At 36.2% G+C, this 19,842-nt stretch overlaps 1 protein-coding gene across 2 annotated transcripts in view; it reads left to right on the top strand.

Annotated features, from left to right (window-relative positions):
- phactr3a (phosphatase and actin regulator 3a) overlaps positions 1 to 19,842 on the top strand; it is a 49,151-nt gene that overhangs the window by 16,835 nt on the left and 12,474 nt on the right. Inside the window, exons 2-6 of one of the 2 annotated variants that reach the window (XM_024292884.2) lie at positions 12,310 to 12,474; positions 13,976 to 14,143; positions 15,040 to 15,252; positions 17,302 to 17,530; positions 18,373 to 18,623. In XM_024292884.2, the coding sequence (XP_024148652.1) occupies positions 12,310 to 12,474; positions 13,976 to 14,143; positions 15,040 to 15,252; positions 17,302 to 17,530; positions 18,373 to 18,623 (1,026 nt within the window). Of the gene's footprint in view, positions 1 to 12,309; positions 12,475 to 13,975; positions 14,144 to 15,036; positions 15,253 to 17,301; positions 17,531 to 18,372; positions 18,624 to 19,842 lie in introns of both variants that reach the window. The other variant, XM_024292882.2, reaches the window with a different exon arrangement.

Raw genomic sequence — 19,842 nt, forward strand, 5'->3', positions numbered from 1 at the left:
GTATTTTTAAGCCAGCAAAATGTGCAGAATCCTTTAACTGTTAGTGACATTTTGTTAAATATACATTGTTATTGAAAATATTGTTTGTTTGAACATTAACAGTTTGCCATTTTAATCACGGATCTGTCCTTCTTTATCAGTTCCTTCTATTATTATTCTTGTAGTGATATGGTTCAATAATGCTCTCCTCCTTTTCTAATGGTCCAAAAAGTTTATTCTGTAATCCTAAAATATAAGAGCCGTTTCGACTAATCTATAGTCTATATTGAATAGATCATGAAAAACTGTTATTTTGTTTGACTCATAAATCAATCCTCCAACAATATACAATAAAAACAAATTACTCAAATGTTAAATAAAAATATTAGCAATTATGACATTTTATTGATAGTTTTGGTGAGATTTACTTTAAGATGATTCAATGAGTTTCTTATTTTTGGAGCATTGAATGTTTCTTCTTTGCGAGACGAGATAATGATGGTTAATAAAGGTTAAAACTGGATTGTTTTGTGCTGCAGTGTGTTTCAGCACCACGGACAGCACCAGTCTCTCTCTGCTGCTGCTGAATGCAGACAGTTGTGCGAGCTGTGAACTGTGTACTGATAAGTCTGGCTTGTCACACACCACTGCTAGTCTTGTCTCAGCCCTTGATCAGCTGGGAGAAGGGAAGAACTATTGTTTTGTTTATTTATTATGACAATGAAACACAAATAAATAAATGATAAAGCACAGTGCAGATTTGATTTATTACAACCACCCGCTGCAACCCTAAAGCTCAAATCTAATCCCTTTCTGAAAACATCACTTGAAAATGTGTCACAGTGGGTGCAAAGTTGTTCATTATTGATGACTAAATGAATTTAAGCAATTTCCTAATCATGTTTCAGTCATTATACTGCCCACACCTGCTCAGCAGTAATTCTGTAGCGCAGCTCAACTGCTGAGAAACTCAACGGTTTGCTTGAGATTTTTGATTTATCTCTCAAAATTTAATATTTTACATTTTTCTTTGATTTTTTTTATCTTGCACATCAGAATAGCTCACTGTTTCTGTGGTGTCAGAGGGAAAAACAGCTGGCTGCTCTTCCTTATGGCCCCTTCATTACCTCCTCGCGGTCCAGATGAGTGCAGTTATCCTAACACTAACATGGGAGAAAAATGTCATGCTATTTTTAACCCAACTTTGCGATTCCCTTGAGGAACGGCAGTAATGTGCACACTGCTTTCCACTGTGGTGTCCTGTTGGAGTGGGAAGTCGTTCTAAAATGAAGGTGATCTAAATGCACCACAACAACACACACATCTTCTCTTTTCATCTCAGATCAATGGAATCCTCAGAGTGAACATGACGTGTTGACAGAAAAAAGTTAATTTGAAGACACCTCTTTCATTAAACAGTCGTGGAGGAATCCCGTTTTCTTGGCTAAATGTTCAGACGCCGACCCGAATCAGTGGAAAAAACAGGAATAAATTACACACTACTGCTCCTGACTCTGTAAGAGGAGTCTGTGTGGTTCCCTGTTGCAGACCCACAGCTGATTCAGTGCAGAAGCTCTGGGAGCGCTAAGGGAACTGAATGCTTACATTTGCTGTTATTTTTAGGACTTACTGAAGAAAAAACAGTATTTTAAGATGTTGGTTAGTCAACTTTTTAAACTAAAATATCTGAAAAAATTGTGTCTGGATTGAATTTGATTGCAATATCACAATTAAAGTTGTTTTGAGATTCATTTAAAATGTGTTTTTTCTTCCAATTGCAATACCAGTTCAATTTAGTAATAAAAAAAAATATTTTAATAAAAAGTGATTTCATTGAAACAAAAGTGGAATTTTATTAGTTACATTTTTGCATTAAAAATTAGTAGAAAATATGTTTATTCCTAAAATAATTTGGAGATGATTTATTTAAAAATTGGGAAATTTAAAGATTAGACCAGGGATGTTAAACTCAATCACACAGCGGACCAAAATCCTTAGTATACTCTGTAGTACATGCTTTAGTCTGTGGGCCAAACAGGATAAACATTTATTATACACACTAAAATAAAAATTTTAAAACTTAAAAAACATAACTTTTGAACATTACTATTAATAAAAACAGACAGGAATAATATTCCAGAATAAATCAACTTAAACTTTAAATGAGTTTCTATATTTTACTCTACGTAAAAATAGATGTTGTCAAAATTATAAAAGTTAGAAATAAGCACAAGATAACATCGGGCCGTTAATAACAATAAAATAAAATGATCTGAGGGCCGGATTCGGCCCCCGGGCCTTTACTTTGACATGTGGATAAGAAGAATTGTATGTAAAATATAGTAAAATAGTTAAATAAAGCATAATAGGGGTATTTAACTATTTGATTTTCTTCCACTATTTTTCAAGAAATTATTTAAACTGTTATTGACAAACCTCACATTAAATTAAATCAATGTGTGGTGTATTCTATCTGCAGTTTTTGTGATTAAGATGATGGCATCAGTATGTGTATGCGGATAGATTTTACTTTTTTTCTTTTTAAATTTTACAATCAAATTAAAACTAATTTACTTAAATTTTTATGTACTTTTTGTTTGTTTTGATTCCTTGAAATGCATTTTCTACGAAAAGATCAATTTAATTAATCAAATATTTTTATCATATTTTGGCTTTATTTTGAGCTGTCACTTAAAAAAAACAATAAAAAAACTTGTCTTTTGTAAGAAATAAATTAAAAAATTAAAGCAAAATAGTCTAAATGACTGCAGAACACTGTTTTTATGGTCAAACTCAATTATTTATGATTTGTGTTTTTTTTAAAAAGCAAGAAGAAGTTTGTAATCTTAAGAGAATGTTCAAAAACCAACAATATCTTCATTTCTGCAGATCTTTGTCTGGTTCTGGTGTTAAAACTACAAAGAGCCATTTGAGTTGAAGACAGAACAAGTTCTTTTAACTGGAACATTTCCTGCCCACAGCTGGAAGTCATCTTTGCCATTTCAAAGTTTTTGAAGATCTGAAGCATTTCTGTGTGTACATTGGTGTTGTTCTGGAAAAAGGGCTGTTCTATTCAGACAAAGGTCATTGTGTCCATCAATGGACACCACATGCAACAAGCCTCCGTCATACCAAAGCAGCAGTAAAAGTGTAATACCTGACCTTGATACAGGCATTACAAATTGATCCGTGAACTATAAGGCTTGATTTAGTGAACTATCTCGACAAGGATTGCAAAGGACTTCTATCGTTCCTTTTTTATTGTTGGTTTTTTCCGCCCTCGTTTTTCCTGGCCAATGACTGAAGAGATCTTTAGTCACGTGGTTTTGTTTTCAAGCTTTGGTTCAAAACAGAAATCTCTGATGGACAGCAGTCTGAATACAGACCAAACACAAGGATCAGGACTCAATCTGGACCAAACTGAGCGATACTGGTCCAGATCAACTGACTCTTCCAGTCTGAATACAACAAGATGGAAAGACAAACCAAACATAGAAAAAGTTGAGGTTTTTGTTTTGCTTTATTTTTCAAAAAAAATATCAGCTCATTTGCTAAGTTTTGTTACAAAAACATTATTTTTCCCACTAATGTAAGTTAATGTATATAATTTTGAACCGTCAGAATAAATAACAAAACATGCGCCACATTAACGACTGTTCACTTACAATTTTTTTTACTGTCATTCTGCTTTCTACTGCAATTTGTGAATATATATTTTGTTGTAATATTTTCTCTTTTTTCTTTTTATTAGCTTAAATTGTGTTTTGTTTTATTTGATGTGGACATTGTCATCACCAATACAAATTCCTCGTATGGGTAAACTCGTACTTTGCATTAAAGTTGATTCTGATATAAAAATAGCAAATCTTATAAAAATTTACATAAATAAGAAAAACTAATTATCACAAGACATGTAAAATTGGTTAAAATAACAGCTTATTTCTCAAAAATCCTCAGCCTTTATTTCAAATGGTCAGCTGTGGGATGGATGCTGGACTATTTGCATATTTAGTTGTGAAAACAGCTCAAAGCGTGAAGACATGATGTTACTACAGTGAATATAATCGCTTTGTTACATGAATCGACTCCAAAATGGACACAAAAATCTATTACTGTTCGTTTTATTTCTTAACCTGACAAAAAAAGTCACAGCAAACTCTTTATTATATTATATTATATTATATTATATTATATTATATTATATTGATAAAACAGGTGGGTGTGTCTCCATGTTTTTAAGAAAGTCCAAACAGGGAAGCAGCTTTGCATCAGAACTTCAGATCCGATCATCCTTGTTGATGATGTCAAACAGCTTACAGGGAAAGCCTAGTCCTCATTCCCAACACCAACATATGGCAATAAACAAGAGCCTCAAGCGGTTTCTACTGGCTGACATCGTTTCACTCTTGCCCGCTCGCTGATGTTTCACACTTTCACTGTAATCACTCTGAGGATACGAGCTTTGACCTTTTCAAACTCCTGCTCCACAACAAAAGGCATTAAAGGTGGTATTTAGAGAACTTCATGCCAGTCAGATGCAAGTTCAAGTTTGCAGTTTATCGGAAAGATTGATTCGTATTTACTCGTAGTCTGCGCGAAGAATCATCAGGAGAACTAACAGCACATGGTTTTGTTTTCTTTATGCTCTTTCTATATATAATCATATATAGAAAATGATTAGTAAATATTTTTCATTTAATTTTCCAATGAAAAATGTTTTTGATATAAAAGTAACAGTGAAAGAGATTTTTTTTCTTCATGGTTTTGAGTTAATGAGTTGTTGGGTTATAAAAAGGACTTTTTTATTGTACATAAGGCTCTTATTAGAAACATGTCCAGCTCGTTTTCTTCCTGATGAAGCACATTGTTCGAAATCAACACAAAGAGGAGACATGACCTTTCTGTGCTCTGCACGCTGTTATGCATGGTCTTTTCTAATTAAGTCACAGTTCTGTGTTCACAAGTCTTGAAAAATGTGAAAGGAAGGGATATTTTCTCATTAGTGGTTTTACATTTCAGGCATTACTGATGGTGTGTGCAGGTGAAGTACATAGGACCTCAAATTCAATGTTTCAATTAAAAAGTTTTAAAGATTTTTTTTCTAGAAAGGACAAGCTGTTAGATGAGGACATATTTTTTTTAAATATATTTTTCGATTGGTTACCTGACCATACACTTGTCTCGATCTCATCTTTTTTTCTTGTTATTTATCTTCCTGTTTTGTGTGATTGTGTTTTGCTTCCACCCTTCTGCTGCTCCTTTCTGTGTGAAGTTGTTTTCCGTGTGCCCTGACTGTGGCCGGGCCCCTGAGGCAGCGAAGGCTACAGACAGATGGCAGCACAGTTGTAAAGCCGGGAGGGGGTAAAGAGAGGAGGTTAGCTTGCATGACGTAGAGGTACAATATTTAAGGGCACATTGTCAGTGACTTCAGAGGCGCGGGGAGGCTTGGGTGAGAAACTGAAACTCTGCAGGGTCTGAAGAGATGATAGGAGTCAAGGATAGGTCTGGTGTTATTTATAGCTGCAGAGAAACTACGAAAATACTCACACAGGCAGAACTGGCTGGTTCCATTCAGCATTAGTTCCATTTCCTTCATTTATACTTTTCATCTCACTGCATTTCTAAAATAAGCTTAATATGGAGAGACAATAGTCTCACTGGATTTATGTGTGTGCTTTATAACACTTAATTTGATTATTTATTTTTAAAATCTTAATTATTGGGATATATCTGTTTAAGAAAGTGAAAAAAATGACAAGTTTTTACTACATATCTTTCAATATCTAAGTTCAAGGTTGTAGATTTGAAAACTCTGATGACTCTTCATTTAAACGCATCATCTATACACAAATCTGAAGAAGTGAAAGGAGTCTCACAGCCTTTCGTGCTCTAATAACTTCTGTGCATAAGTGTGATTTTGTGTGTGTGTTTGTACTATTTAAAGATTTGTATGCACAGAATCCATTCGGAATTTATATTTAGTTTTAAGTTGGTGTCATTTCACATGTAAATTGTATTTTGTATTCATAATTTTTAGAATTTCAGTGTACATGTAAAGACACAATTGCAAGTACACACAGTTATGCAGAAAATCAAGTATTTCACACACACAAATCCAGTGAGACTAATAACTCTCCATACTTTAATGACATAACAACCACACTAGAATACAGTTGGAGTGAAAGATAGAACAAATACTCATTCCTGCTTTGGGTTGAACTGTTTCTCTATGCATCATGGGAAAAATCCAAGTATCTTGGGCCTACATAGCTATACCATGCAAGTCCTAATTACATAGGAATCTTATTAAAATGAAGATTGGGTCACATGCACTGTGTATTATATTTAACATGTGTACTATAATTATGGTGGTAATCCATCTTTTTGAATGTGTTTCAAAATCAGGTCCTACACACAATGAAACAAGGTCATATCAGATGTTTTATGTAGTATTTAAAGAAATAAAAAGAGCTTTATTGAAGCATATTTGTTTATTTACCCTCTAATGAAAATGTTGGATTTTTGTGTTGTTTTTAACATGTTTTAGTAGCATTTTTCTCATGATGGAGGACTTATATAAAAGGAAATAAAGCTTAAAACAACATTTCTGAGTAGGTTTTTATTTAAACTGTTGTTATTCAGGACCAGATGAAAAAAGGCTGTTGGACAAATCTTGTCGGTGTGACTTTATTGCTACAATTTTCAGGCCACAATCTTCCTGATGCATCCACTTGCAGACAAATAGATCGATGCACATCTTTGTTTTTCTCATCTGAGCTGACAGCTCAAAACTGTACAACTAGATGGCTTAATACTGCTCAGCATTTTTGTTGCACCTGTAATGTTAATTTGGGGTTGTGAGGGGCTGTAAGGTAGTGGTAAATAGTGTAAACAGAGGGATGATGGGAAATGAGGGAAGGCTCACTCCACACCAACATTTCCACTCAGAATTCAGAGACAAATTTCTGATTATCTATTGCAGACATCATAATTATAAATTCCCCATCTCTCTACAGTCACAATGTGAGTTTCATCCACAGCATTCCCCCTCACAGAGCAGATTATCCTCAGAAATCGGGGGTGAAAATGGGGTAAGTCCTCTGACTACAGTGCAGACTTCAACCCCACACAAGTAAAACAAGTTGGGCTTTGAGGACCGGAGTGATCACTGCAACCATGCTGGCTGATATTCAACAAATACTGATTGAATGATGGGATGCAATTCTGGGGAAGTTTGTTTGCTGCTTCAGGGGGGGCTACAGACAGGTGTGATTGTTTATAGTTCTTCCACGTTCTACAGAGTGTAGAAATCAGCAAATCAATCATTTACATGTTTTATTTCTTCAACAAAACAGCAGTCAAAATCCAAGAGAGAAAATGGGACAAACTTCTAAATACTCATCTCGGTTTCTTATCTCACAAATTCAAAAGGGAGATAAAATAATAAAGTGAGCAGAATTTGCATGCAATTTTCTAAATACATGCAGTAAGTGCTGAACCAGAGCTGGGCAAACTTTTTGACTTTTGGGTAACAAAGGGTTCTAAAATTTGACAGAAGGGTTGGACCAGGAGAGGACGGATGACATGGTTTGCTAATCCATCTCATGAAAGAAAAAAAAAAAGTACTTTCATTTTGACGAAAATAAATGTATATTTATTTTCAAACTGTGACTTTTGTCCTCATTTTAGTGTCAATTGCAACAATGGATTAATGTTAGGGAAATTAGAGAAACTCTGCGTTTATAATGGTGTGGGAATGATTGGAAACATGACTGTCAGACTTGGAAAATACACACAAAGTTAAAAAAAAACAACAACAAATCTTCCAACTCGTCATGAAAACAAAAAAATGTCTGCATTTAAACCAAGGTCAGTTTATTTGAAGTGCACCATCTATGGGAAGACAGCAGAAAATAAAACAATAATAAAGGTTTTCATCATAATTTATTCCATTATGGCAGGCCAGATTAAATAGTTTCATGGGCAACACTAAGGTGGGCCGTAGTCTGCCCACCTTAGTGCTGAACTCTTTCAACAGACTAAAGGAAGGGATAGGGTTAGGTTAAAATGTGTAACCAACAACTACATTTAGCCTTTTTTTCCTTATGATTGTATCAAATTCAACTTTAGCTTTTTGACAGTAATAGTGGCAGCTACTTCCGAAACCACCTAAAAATGACAAAAAATCGAGTGAAAAGAAGACATGTCTGAATTCAAAGAGACACCACGGCTAATATAGTAGTCTTACTTTAGTTTCAGTATATTAGTATTGTCAAGCTTAATTTTAAAGTGATATTTCTTGGTTTTATTTTGGTTCTTTTAGTCACGCAGGGTTTGAAAAGTATCCACAGCTGTTTTCATTTGGGTTCATTGTCCTCAGCATATATGTAAACGTGTCTGCTTTCAGGTCATCTGATGTGTCATCTTTTTGGTCGTGGGGTTTTTGTTATGTTTGAGTTTATTATCAGACCTGCATTCTGGGAACGCCAGTGCTCCCTGACAGTTAGAAAATTATTTAAAGTAAAAACAGAACATCCATCCTGTCCGGATTCATGGTCATATTAATCCTGTTTAATATCACTAAATATTTAATCGGTCCACTAAATTAAAACTATTAAAACTGTTTTACACTTTTTTTCTTTTATTTTGTGAAGAGACTTCTTCATGTTGTTTCATTGTTTTAATCTTTAAGTTGTAGATTTTATTATTTCTAATGAACATTACCTTATTTGACTGCAGTCATGTGAAAGTGCCCCTTAAACTTGAATTGAACTTGAATTGAAATTAATATTTTATCACTCAAAAATAAAAATAAAAATTCCTGGAGAAATGTGAATGCTAACATGCATCCATATGCGGGATGAAGAGGATTCTGGGAAACCTCAATGTCTGCAAACTCCTCGCTGTCTTCCATAAAATTAAAATGCTGACCCAGCATCAAGAAATGAATTATACATCACTTTTTCTTGCCTTACATTATTGTTTCTTTATAGTGTACCAGTTTAATGAACACATTTGGACGCCTTTCCAGCCTCTTTGCTAAAGAGTGTCTGAGGAGAGTTGTTTTAGATCAGAGGTCTGCAACATTAGGCTCATCAGAAGAAAAAGTTAAAGATTTCAATAAGAAATATATTTATTTGATGTTTTGGTTTATTTTCTTTTAGTTAATTAAATTATTTGTGTTTATTTTCAATGTAGACATTCCAACTGGATGTTTATATTCCATACTTAAATGAGAAGGATAAAGGCGTACCAAAGTAATAAAAACAGAAAAAGTCATGTTTGAGTTTTACATTGTTGATTCAACATTTTATTTTAAAAAGGAACTTGTATGTGATGCTTTAAAAAAATTCAAATATTAAATATAGAAAAAAATATGACACTGCTATAATTTATTTTTAATATTTAATTTAATTTAATTTCTTCTTTCATGTGCCACCAGATCCATAATAAGCAAGAGTCACCCTTACACAATAAAACAACGTATCACATGAGTGGAGGGAGCAGGATGAAGGTCTTATTCTTTATTCCCCCTTATCAAAAACACAACATTGGCCATGCAGGTATTTAAAACCACATACTGTAAATAAAAGGTTTAATGATCGCAAAATTATAAATAAAATGTATTTTTCTTAAGTGGGACTTTGTGGTTCTCATTGGTTTTTGGTTAGTAGCAATATAGGTTGCAGATCCCTGTTTTAGTTATGCTGAAATCCATTCAAAACTTTACTCGACTCTATCCAATGGAGCTAAAACGCTGATCATCTTATGCGTTTTTATTTCCTGCTCCAAACACAACCATCAGATTTATCAGCAAAGCTTTCCTTGTTATCCTCCTTTTCCTAGCAGAGTTCACAAACAGAATTCATAAGATGTGTTGGAGGTCTAATTGAGTATTTTCATCGTTTTGCTTTTGGACTTGTTAGCCTTCAACAAAGGAAGGGGTTTTTCTCCCCCACTTCCTGAACTCAGGAGGGGGATGAGCTGGCTGTGAGTGGATGTGGGGGAGATCTTTAAGGCCTGAAAATGCTGACAGGCTGGGTGAGCAGGGTGTGGTGGCACACTAACATGCTCTGTTTTAGTTTTCTTGCCAAGTCACATCATCGAATTGCCTTCTTTGTTCCCCTCTTAAATAATTCCTGAGATTGAACTGCACCGGCGTGGTGGAGGGTTCTCGGTGTCGGCTGATCAAATCTGCACACATTCCAGTGGACGTTTTTTTTTGGATTTCTATTGTCAATTTGTGATGATGCGATGATTTTAATTCCATTCTGTGCAGACCTGTGAGAGGATTACAACCAACTATTGGCCCATAAGTGAGCATGACTCATGGATTTTATTAAATCCAGTTTGCCTGAGCGTATTAATTAGAGCAGCACATCAGCAGCACATGGCGAATGAAGTTCATTCATGCTTATCTGACACACTTTTTACTGCGTCCTCACCCAGCAGCTGAGAGGAAAAAGTCCTCACGCTTGCAGAATTGCGCCAAGCCTCCACGCTTTGTTCAGACCGCTGTCATTCTCCCTGACTTTTATGAAAAATGAAGTTATTTGTTATGCATTATAAATAGCTGCTCCATGATTGGACGAGAACAGATTCTCTTCCGTATAGCAACAGCCCCCTCCCAACTCCTCTTCCAGCCACTTCTTCTTCTTCTTCTTCTTCCTGGAATCCCCCCCTCTATTTCTTCCCAACCCCTCCTCTTCTGCTCCCCCTTCTTTAAAAAAATCCAGACAGACCTCCACGAGGCTTCACCGTCTACCCACAATGCAATAGGGCTACAAGGTTCAGATGTGACTGCTGTCAATGAAGGGGAGCTTCTTCCTTCCTTTTTCTTTCTCCTCCTCCTCCTCCTTTCCCCTGTAAGCTCGACTCTCCCCACCCCTTTGGCTCCCACTGCTGCGCCAGCATCTGGATGTTGTCGCCATGGCAACAAGAGTGGGCCTGACCCCACCTCCCGTTTCATCACTCTCTCTCTCTCTCTCTCTCCTTCCTGCCCCTCCCACTCCCCCTTCTCTTTCTTCTAAGCTTTCTTTTTTTTTGCCTCCATGTGAGTGGCTGCGTTTCCTTCAAGCTTGACCTGGATTTTTGCATCCGCCGCCATGTCTGCCCCCCCGCCCCCTTCCGCATGTGTGAAGGTGCTGATGAGGATGTGGAGAGATGGGCTGGTCCTGCTTCTAGGAACTTTATATTTTGGTCAAACTGTCTCTTTGCATTTTTTATCATTTCGCTCCTCTGCTTTCCCCTTTTTCCTCCTCTTCCTCATGCCTTTTTTTTCCTCTTTGACACTTTCCCCCTTCCTATCTTCATCACAGATTTTTCATCTATTATTCATAGCTTCTGCTTTTTTTTCGTTATTGTTGCATTTCCAGTGATGTTCTTTCCACACACTTCCCACAGTTCCCCCTTTTCCTTCCTCACAACCAGGTGAGAGTCCACGCCATCACTTTACTCCACACCAGACCCTTAGCTTCTGTGCAACCCCTCCCCCTTCCTCTTTAACATCCTCCAGCACAAATCCTCGCCGCCCCCTTCGGCTGATTAAACGAACAAAGATCCCACTTTGTGAGCAGAGATTTTCTCTGTCTTCAATAATTGCCACTGTGGAGTGCAGAGCCGTAGCATTTGATGTGCAGTGTGTTTTTGCTAAAACCTGGCGTGTTGCATCAGACCTGCTCTGCCTCATGCCTCAGCCGTGAGTCATAGCTGTCATTCAGTCACACACAGGTTTCCTCTATTAAAAAAAGGTGCAGGAGTGGCTGCATGGTTCATGACTGGGGAAACAAAAATATATTGCCAGGATTTTTTTTCTAAATTTAAGTATATATATTTTAGGAAGTAAAAAGCAATGTTAAATTACCTGATAATTGTTTAACTCACCTTAAGTTGGGTTTTTAAACTCCACTTCTTGGTTGAACATTGAGACATGTGCAGAGACTTGCATTAAGACATGCTAGGAGTGATTCCATAAACTTAAATGCAGCAGAGTGGTTGCTTTTCAGAAAAAGAGCAGGCGGACACAACAAAACTGCCATTTTTTTTCATTCCAGGCATAAAAAAATGGATGCTATTTCAGGTAATTCAGTGAGGCAGATGCACCTGTTGGTCGGCAGGGAGATGCATCATCTGGGAGGCTGTTTGTGTGTCTGTGTGTGTTTAGATTCTTTTAAAGATGTGGATTGTAGCATTTTTTAATGTTTTTTTCCTCTCATTCTGCCTTGTTTTTACCTCCACCTTCACTCCCAACCTTCTCACCCTTCTGTGGCGTCCTCATCGTGGTCTGAAAACCCTCGGACCTCCCCCTGGACGTCTTCCCCGTCATCACAGTGGAGCTCGTGGACCAGCAGAGGGTGCTCAGAACAGGCTGCTTAGTGACCGGAGTTCACACTCCACCCATCCGGCGGAACAGCAAGCTGGCCAGCCTCGGGCGAATCTTCAAGCCCTGGAAGTGGAGGAAAAAGAAAAATGAGAAACTCAAGCAGAGTTCTACAGGTACGGAGTTTGGTTTTATTCTGGGGAAAGGGTTTCAAAATCAACATTTATGCTCAGAAGGTGTTTGAAAACACTTGTAGCCTTTTTCAGGCTGCAAATCGGTTTAATGTCAGAAAATATTTTCATGAATGGGCCTGTATGAGGCTGAAGTTGGGGTCTAATTTTTTTTTTTTTTTTATATTTATATTGCTTCGCATTTCCATTTCATTGAGGGTAAAGTTTATATTAATCCTCTGTAAAAATATGTGCAGCTTTGTTATTTATTTAAGTTATGTTTTTATGTGGATTAGACCAAACAAAACAACATACAAGAAACACAATCAAAGATTTATCTACATCAGACTAAGACCAGTCTGACACACGTATGCTGATTTCATGATGTTCAGAAGATACAGAGCACTTCCAAAAAACACATTTTTCCCAGTTTTTGTCATTTTCCCCTTTAATTCTGGTCTTGTGGAGGCAATAAATTGAATCCATTTGTTTCATATTTGATAAAATTACTTTTTCTAAACTCCTATTTGACATCTCAAGTTTTCCATTCACACCCAGTCAGTTTAAAACTTTACTTGTACACAAGAATTAAGAACCATTAAAATTAGATTTTTTTTCCCTTAACCCCTTGATACCTTAATTTATTTCAAGCCATGAATAAAAAAAACGTAGTTTGTGTTTTTGCTTTCAAGTAGATGCTAAATTAAGGTACTTTTAAAGCAGAAATGATGCATATATGCATCAATAGGCATCAAGGGATAAACCTATGAATGTAAAAAATCAGACAAGTACTTCAGCCTCGTCCGATTTTTAAGGTGCAACCTAAAAAAATAAAAAAAATAAAAAATCAGGACCAGTGTAACGGATAATGTACCTGTCAGAAGTCTGATAATTAAATATAATGCTAGAAATGACAAAAAAAGAAGTAGATGGTAACATTTTTTTTTTGTTTTTTAGCATTTTAGCATTTAACAAAATGTTTAAAGAATTTATAAATTTAAATGCAGTCCAGTTTAGTTTACTTTTATTTTTATTCCTCCAATACTGTTTAATTTGAGAACAAAATGTGTAACTAGAACAAATAAAATACTTGAATTTCAATGTCTGCTCTGTTTCTGAGACTAAATTGTAGTTGAAATCTCTGACATGATGAGATAAACGTGTCACTTTGCTATAATAAAGGACGTGTGTGTTATTCTGTCCTTGATATGACAGTATTAGTGGGTTAGTGTGAAGCAACATTAAGGCTGCCGAACACACGACTAAACGTGATGCTCCACTGAACCAAGGTGACTTACAGAGTGAAAGTCATTTAGTGAAACATTAATTACATCATCGCTCTTTTGTAAGTTCTCCATCCAAAGGGTGGAGCTAAACTGTTCTAACAAACATCATTTTCTAATGGGGAATTATGTTGCGTGGTCTTTTACATTAGGATTTTCTTTATAAGCTTAATGTTTTCACATGACCCGACCCCGCAGTAAATGCCTCTTTTCTCCATACGTAGATGTAGCATTGTCCAGTGGTCTCCTGTGCCATGACCCCAACTCTCCCACTCAAGGCTGCTGCTCCAATGATTCAGTCTTGCTTGGAGGATTCGGAGGACCTTTGAATGCAAACCTTACTGTCAGCAGTGTTGAATACCTTGGTCCTGAGGAGGATCCCCCCCATTCTGGTAAGAGAGTGGACTGTTGGCTCAAAGATTTGTGTTTTTATTTATTTATTTATTTATTTTTTATTAAATAAATATGAAATACACCTGCTGTCTGTTGCAAATCTGAAGGAAGTTATGATGGTGAGGACAGCAAACAGTTTCTCTGAATTGCAACCGAAAAAACTATTCAACCAAAAAAATGAAATCTGAAATATAGTCTGTGAACTTTGATCTTTTTAAACATTTGTACTCTATGGTCATGAGCGCTGAACTCGCGTAACCTTTTTTTTTTTTATTATGGACCAAGAAATCAAGAAAAAAACAGATTAATGTTTTCCCCTTAAAAAGCTCCAGTTAGGAATTGCATTCAAATTTCTTTAAGAAAAAAGGATTTAAAGTCAAATGTTATGCAGTAATTGATTTACTTTACAATCAGATGCCCTTTCTGACATATAATTACTGGTGAAAGATTCAAGTGACTTATGATACAACTGAATTACAAAAGAAAAACAGAAGAAAAAAAAACAACTGTAATTGAATAAAACATCTTAAAAAGCTTAAAGTTTCATTCATATCCAACAATTAAATAAAGTTGTGTCAATTTTCTTTAAAATATATGGTAAAAAATGAAGTTTAATGCACTTACTAACGCACAGATTGAAGCATTTGTGACATGTTTTCAATATTACCACTAGAGGGCAGCAAAGACAAATAAATCTGATTTTTCAGTCTGTTGTCAAGAGATCAGTGTATTTTAGTCATTAAATATATTTATTATAGTATTTTACTTCTTCAGTCTTTAAATATTTAACTATAGTTAATAACAATATTTAATTTCAGATGAAATGTTAAGCAATGTTGGCTGTTATTTACTGACATCGTAACTGTTAACATTTCAAATGTTTGTCCTTCAGTAGCCGGCCCTCTTCAGGACTGTGAAAAGGTCGAGGAGGACGCGGCGTTGCAGGATGAAGGAGGTCAAGAGGAGGGGCTCTCGTCTGGAGATCTACCTGAAGGGCTTCAGGACACAGGGGGACAGGTGGAGGAGAGATCAGAGGAGGAGGCTCCTCCAAGAACTTCTCCACCACAAGTACCTCCAAAACATTTACCCCAGTTGAGTTCTGGAGATGGTGAGTGCGGAGTCTCTTCAGTCCACATGTGTGTCTGTTTGTGGGTCAATCATGCCGAGAAAGAAGAAAAGACACAAGGCGGCGTCCTCTTATCTTCCCTTAACAGATTCATGGTCATTTCATATTCTTGATGTGATATTTTATGGGAGCTACATTGACAGATTTTGTAAATTTAAACAATTAAAAATAAAATAAAATGTACCTTTTGAGAAAAAAAAAATAAATTCAGCTAGATAAATAACCATTTCGGTTTTATTCCTTCTAGGACAGCACATTTGGATGAAAGAATAAGCTGTTTTAGCTTCTAACCTTCCTCTATAAATAAATAATAGATAATGTTACATTTTTTATATTTAAAAAATAAAAAATACAGGAGCCCCACCAGAGGCAGACTTTTTGTTTTTACAAATCTGTGTGTGTGAGCTCCAAAATAATTCTGAGCAAATCTTTCATAAAAGCCAAAGTTGCTGCAGGTGTTTTAACTCGCCTCAAATGATGCGCAGATTGATTTCTGTGCATCAGTAAAAGCAACACAGTTTTTTTGTAAAGAAATAAAAAAGAAAGAAAGAAAAAAATGGCTGTTTATGAAACTGAGCTGTAACTGAAGACCAAAACACAAGAAAGTTGGATTGTGGGTTCTCTTCTTTTTTTCCTTTTTCATTGTGTGATTCTAACTGAAATTTTTGGCAAATGTGTGCGTCTTTGCACGGGTTTGTCTCAGCCAAATCACAAGCTCTCACATCAATGAGTCTGATCTAACATTCTCCTAAAGGAACACTGAGCTTTTATTTGTTTAGTCAGGATTTAATGAAACCCTAATGTAGTTGATGTCCTTTGCAGCTCCCTTCACACAATTAAAAATCAAGTAATTAATTAATTAATACGTTTTGTTCTTTTGTTTAAGAAAAAAATGCCTACATTTCATAAATAATAAGAGACGACTCAGACCGAACATTATTTATATTTTTGCATGAGCAGTTATTTACTTAATAGTTAAGCATTTTTTTATACTTTATGTAAATTATGAAGCATCCACTAAAAGATGTTTTAATTCAGGGGTCTGCAACCCTTAACAGTAAAAGAGCCCTTTAGTTCAGTTTTTCACTGATAAAACCCTGCAGGAGCTGCAAAGTCCAACCTCAATGCATAAAAAAACACATTTTATAAAAGGTAACTTTAAAGCTCCTTTCAAAATAAAACACACCCTGTGTCAAATTCGATGTTAATCCAACAAAATCAAGTCAGACATTTAACTTAGCCTCTAAAAAGCTGCTAGGCGCTGTTATGCAGAAGAAAATAACATGTTCTTTTAAATTTATACTAATAATAAACCACATTATTAGATTTTTCACTGTTATTTTGCTCAGTTATTGCTCAACTATTTAAAAATAAATGACAAAACTTAATTAACAAAAGCAAATTAGCCAGTACTCCAAACCTATTATTTGTTTTCTTCATAGCCGAGGAGTTACGTCCGAATTCCTTCACTGCTCACCATATAGCGTGTTAGTGTTTTGTAGTGCAAATCTACAATTTCAAAACCAACTTCTTGAAATTTCTTAGAAGTCTTCGCGAAGAACCAGTGTGCATCAATGCTCACAACATTGGCAATTATAGACCACAATGCATTGTGTTTGATCAATTTTGGTTTTTGCATTTAATAGATTTTTTAAATAAACCATCAATATTTTCATTATTGGAACACATAGAGTCACTTATAGTTGTTGTAAATTACTTGTATTTGTTAAGATTTTCACTTCATGAAATCAGTGGCGTCATATTTGCCATTTAAAAAAATGGTGAGCATTGTGTTCTAACTGCTTTTAAATTCCAGGGCACTACACAGTCTTGCAGTATATATTTTTTTAGTAGTTAGGGGTTCAGGTGGAAATTCGGACACAGCCACAGTGAAGGGATAAAGGAGCCACACATTCCTCCAGATTCTCTGGTTGCAGATCGCTGTTGTTTGGAGAGGAGCGTTCTGATGACTTCCTAAAAGTTTCTTCTTCTTCACTAACACATGAAAATGTTTTCATCCTCCCCTGTCAGATTCAGGACCTGCGTCACTCCCCGCTCACCTGCCAAACTCCTACCTCCCCAAGGAACTTCCACCAAGGGCCCCGGAAAGCCTGTCTTCAATGACCCTGCCATTACGGGGGCCCCTGGCCAACACATCAGGGTCCCCCCATCTTGGCAGCTTGATACTCCCTCCCATGCCCCCCAGCTGCATCATGGAGGAGCTGCAGAGGGCGTTTGCGTCTAAGAACCGACAGGAAAGGTAAGTCGCCACAGCTGTTCGCATTTCCTTTAAGCTGCATTAGTGCGTCATAATAACTGACATTACACACTCAAAGCCGCTCAGTGAAAATATCCATTAGTGCCAAATTTAGATCCATCTTGCCCCATCTATGAACTCTTCAGAGTTTTAATCTGCTATTAAAGGTTGTCAGATGGAGCGTCCTCGTTGTATCTCTTCTTAAAAACTTACAAGAGAAAGTTTTCAGTGAAGATTCCTACCTTAAAGATTTTAAACTAGTCATGTTTTTTATAGCTTTATCATTTTTTTAAAGACATACTTCAACAAAACTTGTGTTTTTAGTGGTTTTTAACATGGATAGTGTCGATATTGCTCGCTTGTTGCACAGCTAATGTTAGCTTTGAGTTGTGAGGAGCTGTAAGCCAGCAGGAGAGAGTTGATCTGATATCAGCTGAGGCTTACTTCAGCCCCACAACTGTGAATTTCTAAAGAATTACTTCAAAAACTGTTGCAGAAAATGACACAGTTTGTATTATTTTGGTTGAATACAACATAATCAGAATTAAAATACCACTGGGAACTGTTTACAACTGATCAAAACATGATTGGAGAGAGACTTTAAATCTTTTTTTTTCTTTTTTTTCTCTTTTACACACCAGACTTACTGAAAACTAACTGGATTCCTCTAAAATAACTGACACTTTTTCATTTTTACAAAGACAAACGCCTCCGAATCAAAACTCCTAGATTAGAATTTGCTGCAAAAATATGAAGTGTTATTTATTTTCACCAACTGTTTCTCGCTTTCTTGACAATGCGCTAATTTTATGCCACCATTTGTCCTCCCGTCTGCGCCCCCTCAGCGTCCACGAAGGGTGTGAGCAGAGCTCCCCCCCGCGCCTGTGGTGCTCCGATGGCCGGCTGTCGCGCTCCTGCAGCTCCGAAAACCAGCACACGTCTTCTGTGGGGAGCAGCTGCGGAGGAGGCGGCGGGTCCGACTGGCCCAAGAAGGAGGCGGAGGAGAACAAGGAGAACGTACGGCTGGACCAGTGCTTCTCCAACACCTCAGGCCTCCCCTTTGACCTGGATGGCTGGAACGAGTCTGTCATCTCCGGTGAGTTTTTCAACTAAAAGTTGCAAAATCCTTTTTTTTTAATAAGCAGACAAATATTTTTTAAAGGGTAACCAAACAGGGAAGTTAGAGGCTGACTCCACCCACAGCAGAAAATCCAGTCAGAGGGGTGGGGCTGTGGAACAGGACTTATTATTACTGGAGCTGCAGATCATGACATGGGACTGAAATATTTTGCCCAATCACAAAATTCAAATGTAATACCTCGTTTTGACCTGTAGGGGACAGCACACAGACGGTTTTGAACTATATTTTCAATAATTAAATAAGTGTATTTGTGCAATGACCAACAGACATCAGTTTTAAAGCCCCATTTATAGAGGCCAACAGCCAAAAAAAGTTTATTTAGGGTTTGGTTACCCTATATTATAGGGGGCAGGCCGAACAGGATAAACATTTATTGAACATGCCAAAACTTTTTTAAACATATTAAAACTTTAAAACCATAGCTTTTAAACATAATTATGAACTAGATATATAGTTTTACCTGTGATAATGCTAGTGTGAATGCTGTCAACTGAATTTGGCTGCTGAAGATGCTGAAATTGGTAGCTAAAAACGCTGAAGCTGATAGCCAACTAATATTAGCTAAATGCCAAATTAGCCTAAAAAAATGAAGAAAACAACAACTACAACAACAAAAAACTTACGGTATCCGAAACAGCTAGCAAACAGCTATAGCTGAAAAAAATAGTTAAACTTCAAAACAGTCTAAAAAACAAGAAAAAAAAACCTAAATTAGCCAAAACAGCTACCGTGTACATTTTTGCCTAACTCCAAAACAGCCTAAAAACTTTAAAAAAAGTCTAAATTATCCAAAACAGCTAGCATGTAGCTATAATATTAGCTAAACTCCCAAATAGCCTAAAGAAATCTTAGTAAATGCCAAAATTGTCCAAAAAGCTAGCAGAATGACAATTTTTAAAACTTTAAAACTGTAACTTTTTAAGTCAATTATGAAAAATAAAAAGACAGGAATATTATTCCAGAATAAATTAATTTAAAACTTATGTAACTTTTAGTCTCCAGAAAAATGTGTTTTGTCAAAAGTATAGAAAGAACGTAAGATAACATAGAGCCATTACAAGACTCAACACAAAAAATGGGTCTTTCCGATGAAAAATCAAGCAAAAGAAAAGTACACAGAAAAGATTAACAAATTAACAGCAACTAACAGAAGCAAAGTAAATAAACATTAAAT

This window comes from Oryzias melastigma, linkage group LG7, assembly GCF_002922805.2.
Source record: "Oryzias melastigma strain HK-1 linkage group LG7, ASM292280v2, whole genome shotgun sequence".
Classification (NCBI taxonomy): Eukaryota; Metazoa; Chordata; class Actinopteri; order Beloniformes; family Adrianichthyidae; genus Oryzias; species Oryzias melastigma.